Consider the following 20,036-nt stretch of genomic DNA (forward strand, 5'->3'; position numbering starts at 1 on the left):
CATGAATAAAATAAGTTCCTTCACAAAAAAAGAATATAATCTTTCAGTCCCTTTCTGGGACTAAGATTTTTCTTCCAGTTGCTAAAATAAAACTGCTGATTGTAGATACGGAGTTTACAATAGAAAGGTGTATGTCTGTTCCCCCGCCGCCGGCCCCCCGATGTATATGAAAGTCCTCGGCACACAGAACTCACTCCAGAAATGGAGCTCTCTTCTTCCTGGTCTGAGCTTCAAAACTGGGATCCTGTGGAATTCCAACAAAACCTCCTTAGAAAGATCTGGCTGAGTTCAAGCCAGCTCGGGGCTGAACCAGCAAGTCAGACTGGGGTGAGTCTCACTGGTTCTTGCGAAGTCATTTGTGTTTCATTACACAATTTGCATACTGGTGAAACAGGTCTGTACTGTCCTCTGGCTTCATTTCCATTGCTCTTGGGAGCTCTCTGCTAAGAGTGAGAAGGAGGCTTTTGTCCTTCCTCTGTCCCTGCCCTCTTTCTTCCTGGAAGTCTGTCCAGATCGCTGACACCCACGGGAGAAACTTTCTCCCTTCTCCCATCTCCTCCATGGCTCAGGTTCACGTGCCTGGTGACTCTACGTGGTGCAGAACTGGGAAGTTATTCAACTACGTTCAGGACAAAGAGGAGTTTTTAGTTGACTTTTCTCCTCCTTTAGAAGGGAATCGGATCTTGTTTTCTGCCACTATCAGGGGGAGAAAAAGAAACTACCGGTTTGCTGAGCACTTAGACACCGAGCGAGGTGCTTTAAATTATATCCCCTGCAATTGCTACAACCAACCATTGTGCCCATTTTACAGATGAAGAGAGCAAGGCCAAAAGAGGCCATGTCACCTGCTCAAGGTAACAATGGGCCATGATTTCCACTGAGTAAGATTTGCCTCTTTTAAGTCCATGCTCTAACCACAAAACCACCTGGCTTCCTTAGGGAATTAGCGCTTTGCATGTCGAGTATTGGTGTTTTGTATTGGACTTCTGTCTCTGGAGAAGCAATCTGAACGGACTATACAGGCGTCATGGACTAAAGGACAACCTGAATGGGACATATGGAACTTCAGGCTCCTCTAATTCACCTGTCACACACTTTTATAGCATGCACGTCTCAAACACAGGTGTATAGCTTTTGTAAGAGTTAGAATAGAAGAGTCTCTGACCTGATCTTAAGCTCAGGAGAGCCTGTGAACTGACTCAGAGCAGAGTTAATAGTCCTTTCCTCTGGGCACCAATCCCTCAGTCCACCCCTATCAGAGAACTTAGCCAACTGCTTTGCAACTATTTAAATATTTTTCAGGCTTTCCTCACAAAATGTGAGCTCTTTTGGTGTCCTCAAGTGCTCACACAAGGTCTGGCACAGAACAGGTACTCAGAAACTGCTGGCTGGATGGATGGATAGATGGATGGATGGATGAGGCAGAGAGGAAGAAGAGGAAAAACATCTGGTGCTGTGGTTTATTCCCTCTTGGAAACAACAATCTTGTTCCCGGCAGGGGTTACACCAGACACTCCTGGGATCTGTGGGCATGGTCTCGTGGGCATACCAGACCCCACTGCTCCAGGATTCTAAACATGTTGAACAAAAGCTCAATGACTAACAACCAGAGGCCAGAGAACATGGCTATCAGAGCATAGCCACTTCCCTGGTACCCAACAAACCCTCTGACACATCAACAGTTTTCACGGGCACCACAGTGAAGTGTCCAAAGGTAAACAGTTCAGCAAAGGCCTTGCCTACATCACACAGGCCCTTTGTGATCTATCAAGTCAGTGATGAGGAGATGAACAAAATTCTGATTGGAATGGAAAAGGAGCACGGCCTGGGAGTGTCAAAAGACGCGGGACTCATCCATCCATCCATCCATTCATTCGTTCATCAAACGTTCATTGCATACTTAAGTATCAGACACTGTTTGGGGAAGTGAGAGACAGCAGTGAATCAAGAGACCAAAATCCTCTGCTTCATGAAGCTTATAATTTATCTGGTGGAGATACACAAAGAGTATGTCAGATGGTGAGAAACTGGGGGAAAAAATAAGGCTGCAAAGGGAGTTAGGGAGTATAGGAGGGGGCGTCCAGGGAAGGCTTCTCTGACAAAGTGTCCTGAGGAAGGGGAGGGGCGAGGTGCAGATTCCCAGGAGAGGAGCTCAGTAGTCCAAGAAAGGCCTCACTCGAACTTGCTGCTGCCTGATCTGAGCTGCAAAAGGAGGAGCTGGGGCTGAGGACCCCCAGGGTCTTCTCAGCTCTCCGTGCACCCTCCACGCCCTGCTTCCGACCAGCCATCAAAGCCCTACTCAACTGAACACCTGCAGATCCCACATCACCATCCTCCTTTCCACCTGTGCACGGGCAGTCCTTCCAACCCTCCCACCATCCCGTGACTACCCTAAGGGAAGCCTTCCCCGGCTTCTGCCCTCCACTCCAGCTTAGCTAGGGTGCCACAATTCTGAGCTTCCGTAATGACCTATACACCCCGGTCCCTCCTGTAGCATGGACCAGACTATCGTTACTGTCCTGTTACCTGTTACCTGTTCCTCTAGACTGAACTCCCCAAGGGCCATGCCCATGCCTTGCCAAGCGCTATATTCCCACCCCTGGCATGGGGCTTGGTGCATAATAGCCACTCACTAAATACATGTTGAATGATGGAATGTTGAAAGCATAGGTGAGTTCCTTGAGGGCAGGGCCCAGGTCTGATTCATCTCGTAGCCCCAGGAGGCAGCAGCGTGCCTGGTACAACAGAGGTAACTCCAGGTGTGCTGTGTGAATTGGTGCCTGGCTCCTGTGTTGCCATTTTATCCAGACAGCCAGGTCATCTTCAGTCCCTGACCGTGGAGGCGCGGGGCCAATCCAGATGTGGTCCTCAGGAGTTCAGACCAGGGCTCAAGGGTAGGCAGCACCGTTTATGTTTATATAGGCTTCGGGATTTCTCTGATTAGAATTTGCATTAATCTCTGACAAGCCTTAACCTCGTCCTTAAGCTTCCATGCCCGGAGATAATTTGGTGTTTGGAGCATGGTTTTTCCAAGCTATCCATTTTACAAATCAAAACCTAATATGGAGCACCCTCCAAAGCCACGGGAGGCTCTAGATGGTGGCTGGTACTGAAAGGCCCAGTGAAGGGATGGCTGGTGCTTCTGGTCAACCACTCTCTGCACTCCATGGGAATCTGCGCAAAACTGTCTCTGAGTGCTTCCCATCTTCTCTTTCAGCACGTAGTCCAAACTGCTTTTAAACAGAACCACAGAGACTGAGAAATCAGAAGACACCTTCTAATTCCACTCTTACATTTGACGGATGGGGAAAGCAGAGCCTAGAGAAGAAAAGTGGCAACAACTCTGCAAAAACGGACACAACTGTCTCCCCTTTGACAGATTCGTATACTGAGGTTCGAAACCTAAGTAATCAACTCCCGGTTCCACAGCTAGTAACTGCCATGGCCAGAGTCACCCAGGTCTGCCCAACTCTAAAGGCAAACACTGTCAATGCCATGCCCAGCCGGTTCAAACGGGCTTCTCCCCAAGGCTCCAGAGAAGCTGCGGATCACAGGCTGCCTTCATAAAAGCCCACAGGGCTCTGTGGGAGGCCGAGTGCAGCTCCGGCACTTCCTGCAGCCCAATATAAAAGCCCTGTGGGAGGAGTCTAGGGGCTTCTCTGACGGACTGCAGGATTTCCCACTTCCCCAGACAGGAGGCAACGGTGTTCGTCAAACTTCCTTTAGAAAGCTTTGCAAATTGGACTTTCAAAGAGTTGAGATTTCTGTGTAATGTCACATCAAAAGGAGCCCTGGTGAAGGGCACTGTCCTCCTTACTTCTTAGCCCTTACCTTCAGAGGTTGTTTTAAGACAAGATAATCTTAGAGCTAAAAGGAGAGCCCTGTGTTTGCACGTTGTATATGTGAGTGTCTGTGAGTTGTGAATGTGTGTATGTTTGCAAGAGCTCTGAAGAGTGTGTGGTGTGTGCATGGGGGCGTGTGTGTAAAGATATGCTTCAGAGATGAAGGATGAAGGAGGTTCTCTTCTTTCTTCTTCTTTCCTCCCTTCCTCCCTCCCTCCCTCCCTCCCTTCCTTCCTTCCTTCCTGGAATATAAAGGCACTATAATTTTTTCCTCCCTCAAAGATGCAAGTAAACATTCAATCACAATCTACTCCTCACGCATCACCCCCGCAGAGAGCTCTTGCTATAATCAGAGCTTCCAGGAGGTGATGGGCGCTGGGGGTAGGGGGGCATCTCATCCATTAAAGCAGATCTGAAGAAAGGCAGGTCCCCTTCAAGTGACATTGAAATTAGGGTTGGAGCTTATATTCTGTAAGTTTATCCTGCAGAGGTTTGTTTGGCTTTATTTTTTGTCGTGCAGCGCAATGAAAAGAACATACAACGATGCTGGGGTCATAAGGACCAGCCTTCAAATACCTCTTAGATTCTGGTTTGTTTGTTTGTTTGAAACTGAAAACAGTGTAATCAAATCACATCTCACCAGGTTATTGAGAGAATCCAAAGGTATAGCGTGAGTGCGACACAGTGCCTGGCACATAGAACGTACCAGAAACCTGTCAGCACTTTCACTTTACAAAACACTGAAATTATATTTTGTAAAATTGCTTCCAGCCCTGGGTAAAATATAAATGGAACAGGAAACAAAATATTGCTGCTAAACTGTCCTTCCTAAGAGCAAAGCAAAAACTAAAACAACAACAACAAAAAATGAAGAATGGTGGGAAGTGCTCTCCATGAATTTTTAAAATCCACATTTAATGTTTTTAGAGGTTGGGGCCTACCTCTTAGCTCTGTATCCTAGGTAACAGGAAGCCTGGAGGCCTCCAGACTTGGAAAGGATTGGGGGAAAAAACAAAACAAAACAAAAAGATCTCTCTGCTGTTTTTCCAACTCCTAATTATGCTTTTCAAATAAGTTGAAATCAAAATGTTCTTTTTCCAAACAGCTTATGCTCCTCTGAGCTACATCTGACCTTTCAGCGCCTTCTCGCTCTGAACTCCATCAAAGCAGCCAAAAGCAGGAAGTGCTCTGGCACACGGACCTCATTCAAGGGGAAAGGAAAGGCAGTGGGACCATATTTAATTGACAAAGAGAAACAGACCAGCGGCTGGCTGTCTGTGTGGCAGCTGGAGGGGAGCAAGGCGCTTCACCTGCACCATCCCGGCATCTCCAGGAAGCATGGCATGGCAAGGACAACAGGGGACCTCAGACCATGGCTCTACCACTATTTGAAGATCCTCCAACACACTACTGATCATCTCTGGGCCTTGGTCTCTGGATCTGAGCAATGGGGCCAAGGATTTCCTACTTCACTGTGCTATTATGAGGTCATGTGTGCTCATGGATGCAGAAGGATTCTGTAAAACTCAGAATCACTCTGTAGTCACATAATGATTTTTAAAGCCCTTCCATCAGTAGAGGGTGGGGGAGGAATGGCATGGAGAACATTACGAGGAATTCAGGCAGAAGGCATGGATCTGAGCGATAGTTCTGGTGTCTACATAAACTTTGGCAGTTTGCTTTAATTCTCTAAGACTTACTTAGTAATCCTTTCCCACAATAGAGATAATATTACTTATAACATAAGGCTTCTGAAAGGATCAACTGAGTTCATGGATTTTCAGAAAACGGTGCTTATTACCATAAAATGTTATACAAGTGTCTTTATCACTTAATCATTCCAAAATGGGTGCTCAATCCTTATCAAACAGCCATGGTAAATATTATTTTTATTTGAAAAATGGGAAAAGTCTGGAAAGTGAAACAACTTCTGCTAACTCAGTGGCAGGGCTCAGAATAGAAGCTAATGCTTCTATCTCACCTCTTTTTCAAAGATTTCTCAGTGAAGTCTGTCCCTAACGATTCTGATGGCTCTTTGCACAGACAGGATTTAAGCTGGGGCTGGACTCCACTGGAATCAGAGTACTTACTTACCACCAAATACAGCATGGTGTACATGGAGAAGGAGGCGTGGCCAGAGAAGAAGGACCTCCTGGAAGAGCAAGAGAGGGCAGTGTAAGGGCCATATTCATATCCCCGATACACGTCTGTCCCTCTTCCCTCCCTAGACTGTGACCCCGAGAGCAGCACTGCCTTGTTCATTTCTGCATCCTTGGTAGTGGATTGCCTGGAACCCAGCAGGCACTCATGAATGTGTGAATAAACGAAACAAAGAAAGAATGAATGAAGGAATGGACTTAGCAATGCTCTACTGTAACTGTTTATTTACTATCTGTCTCAATCAACTGACTGTGAGTTCCTTAAGAATGTGGACTCTGCTTTATTCACCCATCTAAACCGGGGCCCAGCTCTGAACTTGGTACCCTACTAAGTAGGTGCTCACTGAACTGCCTACAGCAAAGGCATGGACACAGTGCCACGGGAGGTGGGGCCTCACCTGGCTTCCTGGACTTTGCTGTCGTCGCCTCTGCATTTGTAGTTTTGAATGTAGCCCTCGGAGCAGTTGATTTGACTGAAATCAGGGTTGCAGACGCTCAAGAAGTGAGGACGCAGGCGCCCTATGGAGACTTTGGCAATGTCTGTGAAGGACTGGCTGATGGCACAGCCGAAGAGGAAGCAGCCCACTTGCTTATAGAGGGCTGCCACATAGGGATTCTGAATCGTGGACCGGGACTTCTCCTTCAGGTAATAGATGCGGTAGAATTCCCCTGTGATGATCTGAAAGACAATGGATGGGGCGTTAGGCAGGATCAAGACCCATCAACGAAAGTGAGGCTGTAAAGGATATTTACTGACATAAGAGATACTCAGTACATAACTGCAAGTTATAATCTAGAAAATCCCCATTTTCTATTTAAGAAGTATACAGACATAAATATGCATAGGAGAGAAGATTAATGTGCTAACACCGTCATTTTTTCCTTTTTTTAAAAAGTTCTACATGGCCATATAGTACTTTTGTAACAAGAAAGATATGCAATCGAATATATTTATATGTAAATATATAATATACAAAAATACATAATATATAAAAATATATTATACGCACACACGCGTATATTTAAAAACAAAGAGAGAGACAAATAATGACTTAGCTATTGAAGAATCAAGGTCATGGTCTGAGGGCCTAAGCAAATTTCCGGATTCTGGGATTTGGGGTAAAGGATCACCAACAATGATCTAACTTTACACCGGGCCTCAGTCTGTGCCATGTTGAGCCACGGCCGAGGTTTCTGTGGGAAAGGGCGAATGCCCCCAGACCCAGTCCTGGGTTTGAATCCAGGCTCTGCCACCTACCTGGCGTCCTTCCGAAATAACTTACATCTCTGCAGAGTTACTGCCGGAAATATGGTAACATGGATGGGAAATGCCCTGCGTCATAGAAAGTGATTCTTTCATTTTACTCTTTAGAAGTAGCGCATGATGAAAAGAACACTGGCCTACCAACCAAGAAACTTTTATACAAGGCACTTCAGAGTTTGTGAATGCCCAAGGCCACCTTCATTGTCTCCTCCATCCTGAAGGGCAGTGAGCAAGTCTGGGTTTTCATACCCTTCCTCCATCCCACTGTGCCTACTCCTTAAGGCTTAGGGGCGATTTATCACTACTTTAAAAAGAAAAAAAAAAAGGGCCACCAACTATTGATTACCTATTGCATACCAGTATTTATTTTTTATATACTTTATTTTATGAACTCCTCAGGACCACCAGGGGGTGGACTGAGGCTGGGGGAGGGAAAGCACCTTAACCAAAACTGTCGGGTTTCACATTAAGAATGGGGGGTGGGCAGCTGACTCAAACGCCTATGCTGCCTGCACAGCCGAGGACCAGTTCTGCGCTGGTGATGCACCACCACACAGCCCGCTGCCCTCGTCTTAACTCCGCAGCACAGCCCTGGCCACTTCCTGGATGCAACCAGGGTCCAGGGACAGCGACGTTCAACTCACCACTCACCACAAAGTCCCCTTCACACTTCCTCCCAGGGAAGGCTGATGAGCCACACTTGCCCTTTCAGGGAACAGAGAGCGTGTTCGTGACCACAAGGGAAGCAACAGACTGACACATCCGGGCAGTCCTTCTCAAAGTGTCCCGTCATTCTTTTACAGCTGGGGAAGGCGTCGAGGCTAGGGATCTGACCCAAGTCCAAGTCTCGGGGGAGGATGGCCATGAAATGCCAGCTGGGCCCAGGGGCGAGCAGGTGCAGTCATGAGAGCAGCTACCAGCACTGCTAACATTTATACAGTGATTCTGTGTTTATAAATACTTGATATTTCTAAGTGCTACCCTTTGGTTTCCTAGATCATATTGAGTTTCCTAGATCATATGACTCTATATTAGAGAGAGCTGATCGAAGGCCAGTCCAGTCTGGCATCCTGGCTTAGGCATTCCCTGGGAGAACAGGGCGATCAGCTGAATGAACAGATGAATGAAAGGGAGCAGGACGGTGGTCCTCACAGTTGTTTTATTGCAAAATTGGAAATGTCCTCTAAACATTACTAAGAGTCCTTTGACAACATGCTGCAGAGATTAAAATCTGAGAAGCCTAGCCAGTCATAAATGAAAGGCTCCATTATATATGGAAGAAACTGAGGTCCAAACTTAACTCACATCTAAAGATTAGACCCAGGTGTTCTAACTCTCCACCCAGCATTCTTTCCTACCATTCATGGTCTAATTCCCCTTTTGAACCTGTTTATACTTTTACCCTATGTAACCTTACAGGCTAACACATTGCAGATGTTTGTTACCACCATCATGTTCTCTCTTTCTTATTCTTCTTTATTTATAAATCATGCCCACGTGACGTTAGACATAGGGGGGAAAAGCACTAAACTGGGAGTCAAGGGGCCAGGGCTCGAGTCCCTACTCACTGAGCGACTTGGGATAAGTTAGTTTCTCCATTTGCAAAATGAGGGCGCTAGACTCCGTGTTTCATTCCTTCATAACTGCAATGACATTTATTCCCAGCTCTCCTGTGCCACCTCCACCATAGCCTCCCAACCAAACAAAGGTAATAAGCAGTAGCAGAGGAACGGTACTTCCTCGGAGATGACACCACAGGCAAGGAGCAGAACCAAAGCCCCATGAATGATCCCTGCCCTTGGATTGCTCCTGAGTTCCTTGAACCATCCACTGCCACAGATTAAGAAACTGTTTCTAAATTGGCATGGCCTGAGCGTGATTTCCTATCTGATGCTGAAAAAGAACATGAGGGTTCCCATTGCGTATCAGCGTCTCTTACATCATTTTATTGATGAATCTCAGGGGAGTCGCCTCCCTGCGTCAGTCATCTTAGGGAGAAAGGGTTTGATTACACCTCAAGGACCGTTTTCAGCTCTAACATTCCTTCATTGTAAAACTTCAGTTTTCAGTGCCACAGTCTTGCAAATAGCAAGTTGCTAATTAAAATGCTTCCTCCTTTCATGGGAAGATAAAAAAGAGAATATTTGATGGCCCCTCAAATTCCCAATAACAACCCTAATAATACTAGCAATCTTTTATGGTTCTTTAGCAACTTACAGTTTCATTTAATCTGCAACCTGTGAAGACAATATACCCAGTTTACAGGTGGGAATACTAAGGCACTGAGAAATAGTGACTTCTCTGAAGGATGTGAGGCTAGTAAGCTTACAGTGTTAAGAACAGAGCCCAGATATTCTGACTCTCAAGTTCAAAGACCCACAGAAGAAATACATCGAGATCATTTTATTATTTCTATTGTTATTAAAAACAATTTCCACGGTAGAATGGCAACTGCGTATTTTCGAGGACAGGACCAGGCTGAAGCCATTTAGCAGACACATGACTCCAGGACCACATGGCTTCTGGGGCAGCCCTGACAGATCTTGGAGTTAATGAGCAACAAATTATGTATTTTCTCCATCCCCTTGTACAGAAGGGTCGGGGAGTCGACAACACAGCCATAAATCATCATTATGAACCAGCCGGGTTTGGCTTCTTGTAATCCTAACCCTTAAAAGACCATTTAATGAAATTCGGGCTGCCCAAATACCTCACTTCTGCAGAAGAGGCGAGGGCTTAAATTGTTCTCCAACACGTTACACACGTAACTCTGGAGTTCCAGATTTACTGCTTTCGGACTTTATTCATTACTCACAATGTTTTTATTCCCGGGTAATAAAATAAGCTCTTCCCTCCCCCTCCCTCTCCCCCCTGCAAAGGCTCTGTCCCCACTCCCATACTCCGGCCCCTGGAGCCCTCATTTCTGCTTTAGTCAGCAAGGTTGTGATATGTAAATTTCACGGCTGAGAAAAATGCCTTCAATGTCGATCCCTTTCTGAAACAGCAAGCAACAGATTCTGGGCGTGATGGCAGGCTGCCAGCGAGCAGAGAAGAATTCTCCCCTACCTGCCTTTTAAAGCACTTGGCACAGAATCTGGAAACTAATAAAGTGGGAAAGCATTGCAATTAAGCTACGAGGGGAGAGAAAGGGATCAGTCAATCAGTCCTTGCCCGAGAATGGCCGCAGTCTGGAGGGAGGGAGTCTCCAACTCTCAGACAGCTCCTCTTCCTGTCTTTTCTGGTGTACAAGAGCTCAATTGGCCACATATTCACAAATATCGAACTGTTTCAGAGGGGAAATTTGGAAAAACATTAGGAGAGACATTTTGGAAAGAAGAGAGCACATGGTGGTGAAAGAAGCACTGACTTCGGAGCCAGAAAAACCTTGGTCTGAATCCCATCTCTTACCTTGGACCTAGGTAAGTGACTTCACCTCTCTGGGCTTAGGTCTCCTTGTCTAAGAGTAATATCTTGCCATGTACACACTACTATATTTAAAATAGAGAACCAACAAGGACCTACTGTACAGCACAGGGAACTCTGCTCAATATTCTGTAATAACCTAAATGGGAAAAGAATTTGAAAAAGAATAGATACATATATATAAATAAATGAATCACTTTGCTGTACACCTAAAACTAACACAACATTGTTAATCAACTGTGCTCCAATATAAAATAAAAATTTTTTTTAAAAAAGCTCAAAAAAAAAAAAAAAAAGAGTAATGCCTACCTGGCAGGATTGCCAGGGGATTCAAGAAGGTGGTATATCAAATGCCTAGCACCTAGCAGAAGAGCCATGCAAATATTGTTTTTTTTTCCTGCCCTTGGAAAAAGAGAAACAAAAAATTAACACAGGCATACCTCATTTTATTGTGCTTTGCAGATTTTGTGGGGTTTTTTTGGTTGTTTGGTTTGTTTTGTTTTGTTTTACAAACTGAAGGTTTGTGGCAGCCCTGCGTTAAGCAAGTCTATCGGCACCATTTTTCCAACAGCATTTGCTCAATTCATGTCTCTGTGTATTACGTTTTGGTGATACTCGTAATATTTCCAATTTTTTCATTATTATTATATTTGTTATTGTGATCTGTGATCAGTGGTCTTTACTGTTACCATTGCAAAAAGCTTATGATTCCTGCAAGCCTCAGATGATTGTCAGCATTTTTTTAGCAATAAAGTGCTTTTTAATTCAGGCATATACATTGATTTTTAGACATAATACGATTGCACACTTAATAGACTACGGTTTAGTGTAAACATAACTTCTACATGCACTGGGGAAACAAAATTTCGTGTGACTTGCTTTGTTGCGATATTCGCTTTATTGCGATGATCTGCAACCGAACCTGCAATATCTCCAGGCAATGCCTGTACTTTTATACAAGTACATCTTTTCCAAGATAGTTCTAAGAGCTCCTTGGAAAGGAACATTCCACATTAAAGAATGTGGAAGTACCACCCCTCCAGGGTAGCACCAGAAAATATGGGTATGGAGATGTTGGTTTTGACCATTTTATCTAGGATGTCTTTTTCAGGGGAACAAAGCAGAAGGGAAGTCTAAATCCCAGGCAGTAAGGGCTATTTACAACAGTCCACTCTATAGATTTTCCCAAGAAAAGACTTTTGCACACAGTGTCCGAACAATCCGTCTTTCAGAGCCTGAGAACTCATCTTCTTCCCCTGCTGAGTTCGAAGGACAAACTTCCCTATATTCTGATCTGCGTGAATGATAACATCTGCATAGCCTGTTACGGCTTGCAAAACATTTCCCTATCCACTGTGTTATCTGCTTCTCACAACACCCTATGGATACTAAATTATTATCCATACTTTGTAAGTGAGTATGAGTAAGGCCAGAGAGGCCATTGAATCACCCTCAGGTACAAGGCAATGGGCAGGGGCAGGGCTGTCGCTGCAGCCTGGGCCTCCCGTGTTCTGTCCAATGGCGTCAAGCTAGCTTTCTCTTAGAAGCCCTAGCAGGTGGTGGCAGGATGGATGTCTCCAGGGAGATAGACGTTCCCTGAGCACCTGGGAAGGTCACGTAACCCTATCAGGCACCTGCACATCTAGATCCCTGCCAGCCACAGAGCACCAAGCTTCCCCTTCACATCTCAGCTCTGTGGATTAATGAACTTCTCTCAGCCCAGAAGAGATTCATTCATTCAACAATCATTAAATGATGGAGAATAATGGAGGATCCTTTTCTTCACATTATTTCTCAGTCCCAAGGGAAAGGGAAAATGTAACGTATCTGGGTCCTCCTTCTAAGGATGGAGATAAATGTAGCTGTGTTTTCTTTAGGCTGAATGCTCCATCTACTACAATGAAATGCAGTATCTTTACTGACGAGAAATAACTGATGAGAAATTTAATATCCCATTCTTCTCCCACTAGGTTGTCTTCAACCTCTTGGTAGGAGATCAGCGCCTGACAGATTGGGAAAGGCAATGGGAACCTAAATCTGTCCAAGGCCACCAGTGGAGTTTCTGGGCTTTATGGGTAGGTCAAAACTCCAATATCTAGAATAATGGACAGCAAAGAAGCCAGAGAGAGGTCACCATAGAAGCTATTAATGGTTGAAATCAGTAGTGGCTGCCCTAAGCCCGCAAGCTTTACAAAGAAGGCAGTTTGAAGCATGAAGCATCGTATTTTCCAAAGTCAGGGACTCACAGCCATGTGTCTCCTAGATGACCAGCTCTGCCTATCCATGCAAGAGTCTCCCGACTGTTCTCTCTGTAGCATTGCCTATTGCCTACCTCTCGTTCCTTTTGACCTTGAATTTCCTAACGTCCTTCATATCACCACTGTGCTTTTCTTCCTATTTCTCAGACACCTTTCTTCTTCCAGTGGCTCCACTTTTGGGTTCTACCAGATAAAGGTAGGTCTTCCTAGGGTTGTATCCTTGCCTTTTCACTGTGATCTCAGCTGCTCCAATAGCTTCAATGATTACCTCTGTGAAGATGACCTTCAGAAGGGCATCTTTCTCTCTCTAGTTTCAGCTTACCATTTACCTCTATCAGTCTTGTTCCAATTTTCTGCCAAATCATCCAAGTAGTTAGTTATCAAACCGATGTTATCAGCATGTCAACCTGACCAAGTCACACTCATTCCAACTTCTGCCCCAAATCTCACTTCTCTTCCCTTCATTTCTACTCAAGATGCCACCAAACATAGAACTGCAAGGACAGGAAATCGTAGACCCCTCCGTCTCCTTTACCCCATTGTCATCAAATTCTGTTCATCTCACGTTTGCAAGGTGTCTCACATCCATTCTTGTCTCTCTCTTCCCCTTGTATTACCACCACTGTGGTTCAGGCCTCATCCTTAACCTTGGTTGGAAAATTGGCCCAGTAGGCTGAAAAACTTTCATCAACCTCTAGGCAATTAATTGGAGTAAAAACTCCTCAGCACTCAAGGAGTTTCACAGTCTTGCAGTTATCTCTTCCTACCTTATCTTTGTCTACTCCCTTACACCCACACCCTATTTCTCCAGCCAAACGGGTCTGGCTCGACTATTCTTGAAAACAAACACCCTATTGTTTCAGTCATAGTGAAGCCATCCCCTCTGCCTGGATTATCAGGATCTCTGATGAAAGTCTCACCTCTGCTTCAAGGTAGAGCTCAAGTGCCGACTAGTGCACTGGGTTAGAGTTTGGGCTCTTTTACTCAAGAGTCTTGGACAACTGAGCTCTATGACTCTCAGCCCTCTTATGTGTACAAAGGGGGATGATATGATGACAGTACCAAGAGCTCAAGGGTTGTTGTGATATTAAATGGGACAAGTGTTCCGTGAAGGATGATGATGATGATGATGAAGCCTTCACCAATGAAAACAACCTTCAGTGATCTTCCTCTCAACTCCCATAGCACTTTATTTACACCTGAGACCATCTATAGCATTTGGCCTGTTTTGTCCTTGAAGCTCTCACCTCTCTGGGGCCCACCACCCTGCACGGCCCTGACTCTCTTCTAGTTCTCAGACCAATTCTTTAGTCTCCTTGAGGATCTAATGGTACAGTCAGTCTTGTACTTGCCCTGTTTCCCCTTTATACCATAAGCTCCAAGGACAGTATCTATGTCTTGTCTATCAGCTTCTAGGCCAAGAGGAAGCCTAGAAGCTTCCTGCTTGTTCTAAGGAAGGTCTCACCCAGAGATTCTGTACAAACCACTTGCTACAAAACACCATCCCACACTGTCAATCTTGGGCAGTCATCTGCCCGGTGGTCTAGATGTTTTGTCTTCCTCTATACATTGAGCTCTCTACACCAGGAACTAAAGATTTTCTAGCTCACTAAATAAAGAACACTCTGCATAGCCCCTGGCACAGAGGGGGTCTTCCATGTCAGTTCACGCGCTCGGCTCTGAAGACAGACAGACCTGGGTTTTCATTCCTGCTCCCCATTCATTAAGCAGAGTAACCTCACACCGGCCACATCCCCCTTGTAAGCCTCAGGACCTTCCCTCATTTGTAAAATGGGGTAAATAATACCTACCCCCTGTAGCTGTTGAAGAGGATTTGAGATAAGGCATATTAGTTTCAGGCCCACTAGATAGTTCATCAATGGTATCCGACCCTCTACCCCATCCCCTAACACTGACTCACGCAAACAGATTTCCCAGCCTCCTAAGCATTATCACTTGAAGTGGAGAATATCATCACCTTCATATTAGATACATATTCCAAATAAACTTGAACCCTTAAGAGTGATAGTAACTAAGGAAGAATTTCTGCAGAGTGTGGGGCGTGGAGGGGAAAGGGAGAAACCTAAATCCTAATCTCAATGCCTGTGTTTGTTACATTGCAAATAGGGCCCCTCCCCCCACCTCACCCCCAGGGGTAAGAAGGTCTCAGAAGAACTCTGTAGCTGTCTGATCCAGGATGACACAGTTGAAGGATTAACACGGCCATTCTCTGTTGGTGGTCTTGGTAATTGCACAGATGTAGTGGATTGTAAACTGGGGAACTGGGTCTCCCACCAAGGCACCACTGGGCCAGCTCGACTTCATGTTTTTCAGAGTTGAAGACTTGGCTAACCTTTAATGAGGAAGCAATCTTGGGGAACCTTGTTTTCTTGGCAGTGCTCTCTCAGATAAAGGGAGATGGGGGGGTGGGGAGGAAGTAATGAAGTCCAGATGTGGGCAAACTGAAGCCTGATCCTGAATAAACAAGTCTCGGAGCTATAAGCTCTTCTTCTTGTCTCTCCAGCTAGAAATGTGCATGTGGTAGAGAGCAGGCCCCCATGTGCATCAGGGACCATAGTGAAGATTTTAGGGAGATAAACAGGACACTTGTCCCTGCTTCCTAGGTCCTCTGACATCTTTTGGCCTAATGCTTGTGAGTTTCTGCCCAAAATGCATGACCTCCTCTGTGATTTTCACAAACATATATATTGAGCACCCAAGTCTGTGCCTTGCACTAGCAATACAAAATCAAATCAGACCGGTCCCTACCGTGATGCAGCTAGCAGGATAACGAGGAAATAGACAATCAAACAGACATGACAGTTCAACACAGTGACTGCAACGATAGCGGTGGGCCCGGGGACCTCTGGGACCTCTGGAAGGTGGGGGGAGGAGGCAGCCAAGGGATGCTTCCTGGAGAAGAGGTGATATTTGCTTGGTGTTTATTTAGTACTTACCACGTGCAGGAGGAAAAGACCTGATCTCTGCCTTGCAGGAACCTATTATCTAGCTGGGGAGACAAGATGTGGACACATTACAAGGAGATGTGTATTGAAGGTGCTATTTGTCTGCCTGAGATGGGGCAGCTTCTGGCAGTTTAATGACAAGAGACAACACACAGATTGTTGGGCTGAGGTTCAACACTGCATCCCCAGCACCTGCCACGCCCTGGGGGCTTGATAAGTAATTGTGGAAGGGGAGGCAGGCTTTAGAAGGCAGTAGTGGTGTCATTATTTTTTTAAAAAGCCTTGCCTTAGAATCCGGAGGACTACTGGTCTGGCCCTGACACTCATTAGTTATGGGAAGGTCACTTCATATCTTGATTCCCAGTTGCCTTAGCTGTACCAATCTACCCCCTAGAATCACTACCAAGTACAAGTAAAAGAATATGCATACGAAGGCTACTTTGTATGCACAGTACAAAGGCTACAGTACACTACAGAAAAGAAAAGGCTGATTCTCACTGATGACACACATAATGTCACTTGATTTGACTCCCAGAACTAGCCTATGGAGTTGGTGAACTATTGTCACCAATTTACAGTAAAGGAAGGTATAGCTCTTTTCCAAAGGGGTCAATGGATTGCTCGAAGTTGAAGGACAAGTCACAGAATGGATAAGCTCAGAAGTTAGGCCATGAACCTCAATCAGATGATGCCAAAGCCTGAGCTTTTTCTCTAGTCAGGAATATCATGACAGAGGTCAAAATCAATGGGATCTGAGGAAAAGTAGTGTTTTTACGGCCAGAGGGAGAAGGGGATTCACTTGTGATTCATCATGCTTCAATTCCTAGATATTACGAATCTTTTTTAAACCCCTTTCAGGGTCTGACCAAGGCAAGCACTGAGCTCATGTTTATTTAAAAAGAATACTAAGCATTTTTCCATATTAAGATCTTTGCCCATAATTCTCTTCACAGCGCGGTACAAGGCAAATCGAGAGAAGGCTAGATAGGAGATGATATGCTTTTGCTCCTAATCTCACTGCTGCTAGAGTCATTAAACCCTTACAAGGCAGGGATAGGAACCACTGCCTTGTGGATTTGGAAGGAATTCCTATTATGCTATAATTCCAGAATCTGCGCTTCATCTGAAAAAGAGGTCAAAATGACTAGATTTTTCCACATCTCCTGCCATAGAAAGGTGTCTGCTTTCTCTATAACTTCTGATATGTGCATCTCTAAACCACACTCTAAACCCCACTGGCATGCGATTCCTTTGTTGTGGGGACTCTTCAGACTGGAACAAGGGCATCCAAATCAGAAAAGGCTTCTCTTGTTGTTTTAAACAAACCTGACATTCGGTGGGAGGAGACCGGGGCAGAAAGTAGCAGGATGATTAGATTTCCAGCTCTGGGTCCCCCTCCACCCTCCCTGACTGTCATTCACGCCCTCTGATCAGAAGCAGATTCTGGACGGGGCCAGCCAGGCTCTCTGGCCAGTCACAGTGGGAGAGAAGGGTTGCTATTGCTGCTGAATTCAAGTCGTATAGCTTTTCCAGAATTGAGAATATATATTAATGGGAATTAGTCACTTTTCCTCCGAGGTCTTTGCTTTTCCTTTTTTCCCCTGAGTGCTCCGGTCCTTAATGGCAGGTGAGCGGGCAAGCAGACCTCATTAGGAGCCCACCTCTCACACATGCCTCCAGCTGAAAGGCAGGGGCAGCTGGATCAGGAGGTAAAAGTTTTCTTGCAAAGAGCACTGGAACGAGAGTCAAGAGACCCGGTTTCTGACAAATAAACTACAAGAAAAGAGCGGGAGATGTGACGAGTCCGAAGGCTGGAGGTCCTTTCCTGATGCTACTTATACCGGGTATAAGGTCTTGGCTAAGTCACTTCACGACTTTGTGACTGTTTACTCATTTACAATAAAGATAGTGACCATTTACCTACTATACTGCTTGTGTCGGGCCCTAAGTTACTTTCCATACTTTAGCTCATTTATTTCTGAAAACCTTCATAAGTAGACATAGAATGTCCATTTCACAGGTGAGCCCACTCAAGCGCAGTGAGGTTCATTCATCTGCTACACGTTCCATAGCAGAGGAGCTCAGGGATGAACCAGCGCTTATGACTTTAACCCCATGAGAAACTGAGACACCAGAAAACCTCGTGTCAGGGCGGCGGGGGTTTCTCCGAGGGCAAAAGGCTTGAACGGGGTCTCAGGTTTCCATGGCACACAGTAGCCCCTGACAAAGGACACCAATTATTGCCGCATTTGCTTGGCTGGCCTTTTTCCGAACCAGAGGGAAGCCCCACCAAACCGATTTTGCTAACCCTGTGCGGGAGAAGGAAGCATCGCTGCCGCCCATCCTATATAACCAAGGCCACAGCACATGACCATTTCCAGGAAACCTGGGAGGTCAGGGAGCATTTTAATTAAAACATCCACGTGACACGAGGAGAGAGGCCAGCCACAACTAAGCTCTTCAAAGCAGATTTCTCTTAGAAACGCTAGCATCTCGTGAGGAAGAAGGGGCTCTTGGCAAACAGCAGGGAAAGAGCTGCTGACCAGGAATTTTGCTTGAGGAAGGAAGGATGGACCTCAAAGAGGCTACTTGAGCACCCTGGGTCCACCCAGCCCACTGCAGCCAAGCATGTGCCCACGGAAGGGATGGCATTTGATTCCCACAGCAATCCCCAGGAGTGAAGTCAAACAGCACTCTCATTTTACAGACGAGGAAAATGAGGCCTAGAAGAACCAGGGATTCACCTAATTCACGTAGCCAGAGGGGCCCCAGGCCTCTGAAGAGTGTCTCTCTCCACGGCGCCACGTCTAGGAGCAGCCCACTAGGCAAGCCACTGATAATCGCACGTAAAGAGTACGAAGATCACAGAACGACCCTGACACTGTGCTATTCTTATCTCAACCCCTCCCGGGTTAGCGTCGGCTTCTAAAAGCATTCAATTAACTGAGCCTCCAAGTGTCAAAAAACACCTGTTCAAACCTTAGCACAAGATACTGTATTAAGTATTCAAACGTTTTTTTCCAGGCAAAGCCATTCTTCCTAGAGAACTCAACCCCACATTGTTAATTTGGAGCAAAGAGTAAAATTAGATTTTATATTTCTCAGCTTCTGAACACAAAGATCCTTAGTCCACCTTTAAGAAACTACTTCAGTTGCCAAATGGACTGTTTTTCTTTTAAAGGTTGGAAAGAATTCTACTAGCCTCCCTGCCCCCTCCCCAATGTCAAACTGTTGACTGCGTGCCTTGTTTACGATGTTATTAGAAAACAAAGAGGGGTCTCAAAGTTATAAGCAACCCCCAGAGTGGGGAAGTCAAAAGAAAAACTTCACGCACTGTGCTCCATGACCATCAGCAGCTTACATTTGATGCAGAGAAGGCAACAGTAGCTAACTGCCCATCCCACTGAGCACTTGGATAGGATAGCCAACCTCCAAGACTAAATCAAGCCTGCAAGATGGACAGAGGGTTTGGGAATAAGCCAGGTTTAGGCTCGAAGTTTTACTTGCTTTAGACTTTGAGCATGTCACTGAACCCCTCCAAGCTTCTGATCTTCCATTTGAATGAGGGGGATACTAAGCCCTTATTTCACATGCAGTGTTCTTAATATCAACTCCTTCCTTCTTGGCTTGCTATTACAGGCCAAAGATAAGCTTCCAGGCTAGGATGAATACAAAGATGACTCAAGGATTTGAAACAAAGATTTTCGATCTTGGTGGATGTGATGCCTATCCCTTTGCCCATATGGCTGAGGTTCAAGGACAAAGAAGAAATTTAGAAAATACTGGAGGTGTGGAATGGATGGCTGTGAAAATGTATGAACTACAAATTATAGGACTGGATTACCCTCAGTTACTCTCCCCCTCCACTGCCCTAAATGGACACGTCTAAAACAGGGCAGTGACCTTCTAAGTAAAGCCCAGATAGACCATACCCTGATTCCCATGAGGCTACCACTGCTCAAAGTAATTCTGGACCTTGTCAAGTCGGTGGCACATTTTGGCATCTTTGATGAGGGCTTCATCCTCTAAGGGAAGATCTGGATGTAAGTCTAGATTTTACGCCGGCGTATGAGCAACCTGGTCAGCAATTAAGAGTTTGCCAATTACTTCAATATTCATGATCT

The 20,036-nt window shown here is 45.5% G+C and overlaps 1 protein-coding gene across 1 annotated transcript in view; it reads right to left on the reverse strand.

Annotated features, from left to right (window-relative positions):
* PLPP3 (phospholipid phosphatase 3) overlaps positions 1-20,036 on the reverse strand; it is an 85,588-nt gene that overhangs the window by 20,045 nt on the left and 45,507 nt on the right. The window contains exons 3-4 of the mRNA XM_007164382.3: positions 6,400-6,680; positions 5,937-5,994 (exon numbers count right to left, since the gene is read on the reverse strand). Of these exons, the coding sequence (XP_007164444.1) occupies positions 5,937-5,994; positions 6,400-6,680 (339 nt within the window). The remainder of the gene's footprint in view (positions 1-5,936; positions 5,995-6,399; positions 6,681-20,036) is intronic.

The sequence above is a fragment of the Balaenoptera acutorostrata genome, chromosome 1, assembly GCF_949987535.1.
Source record: "Balaenoptera acutorostrata chromosome 1, mBalAcu1.1, whole genome shotgun sequence".
Taxonomy (NCBI): Eukaryota; Metazoa; Chordata; class Mammalia; order Artiodactyla; family Balaenopteridae; genus Balaenoptera; species Balaenoptera acutorostrata.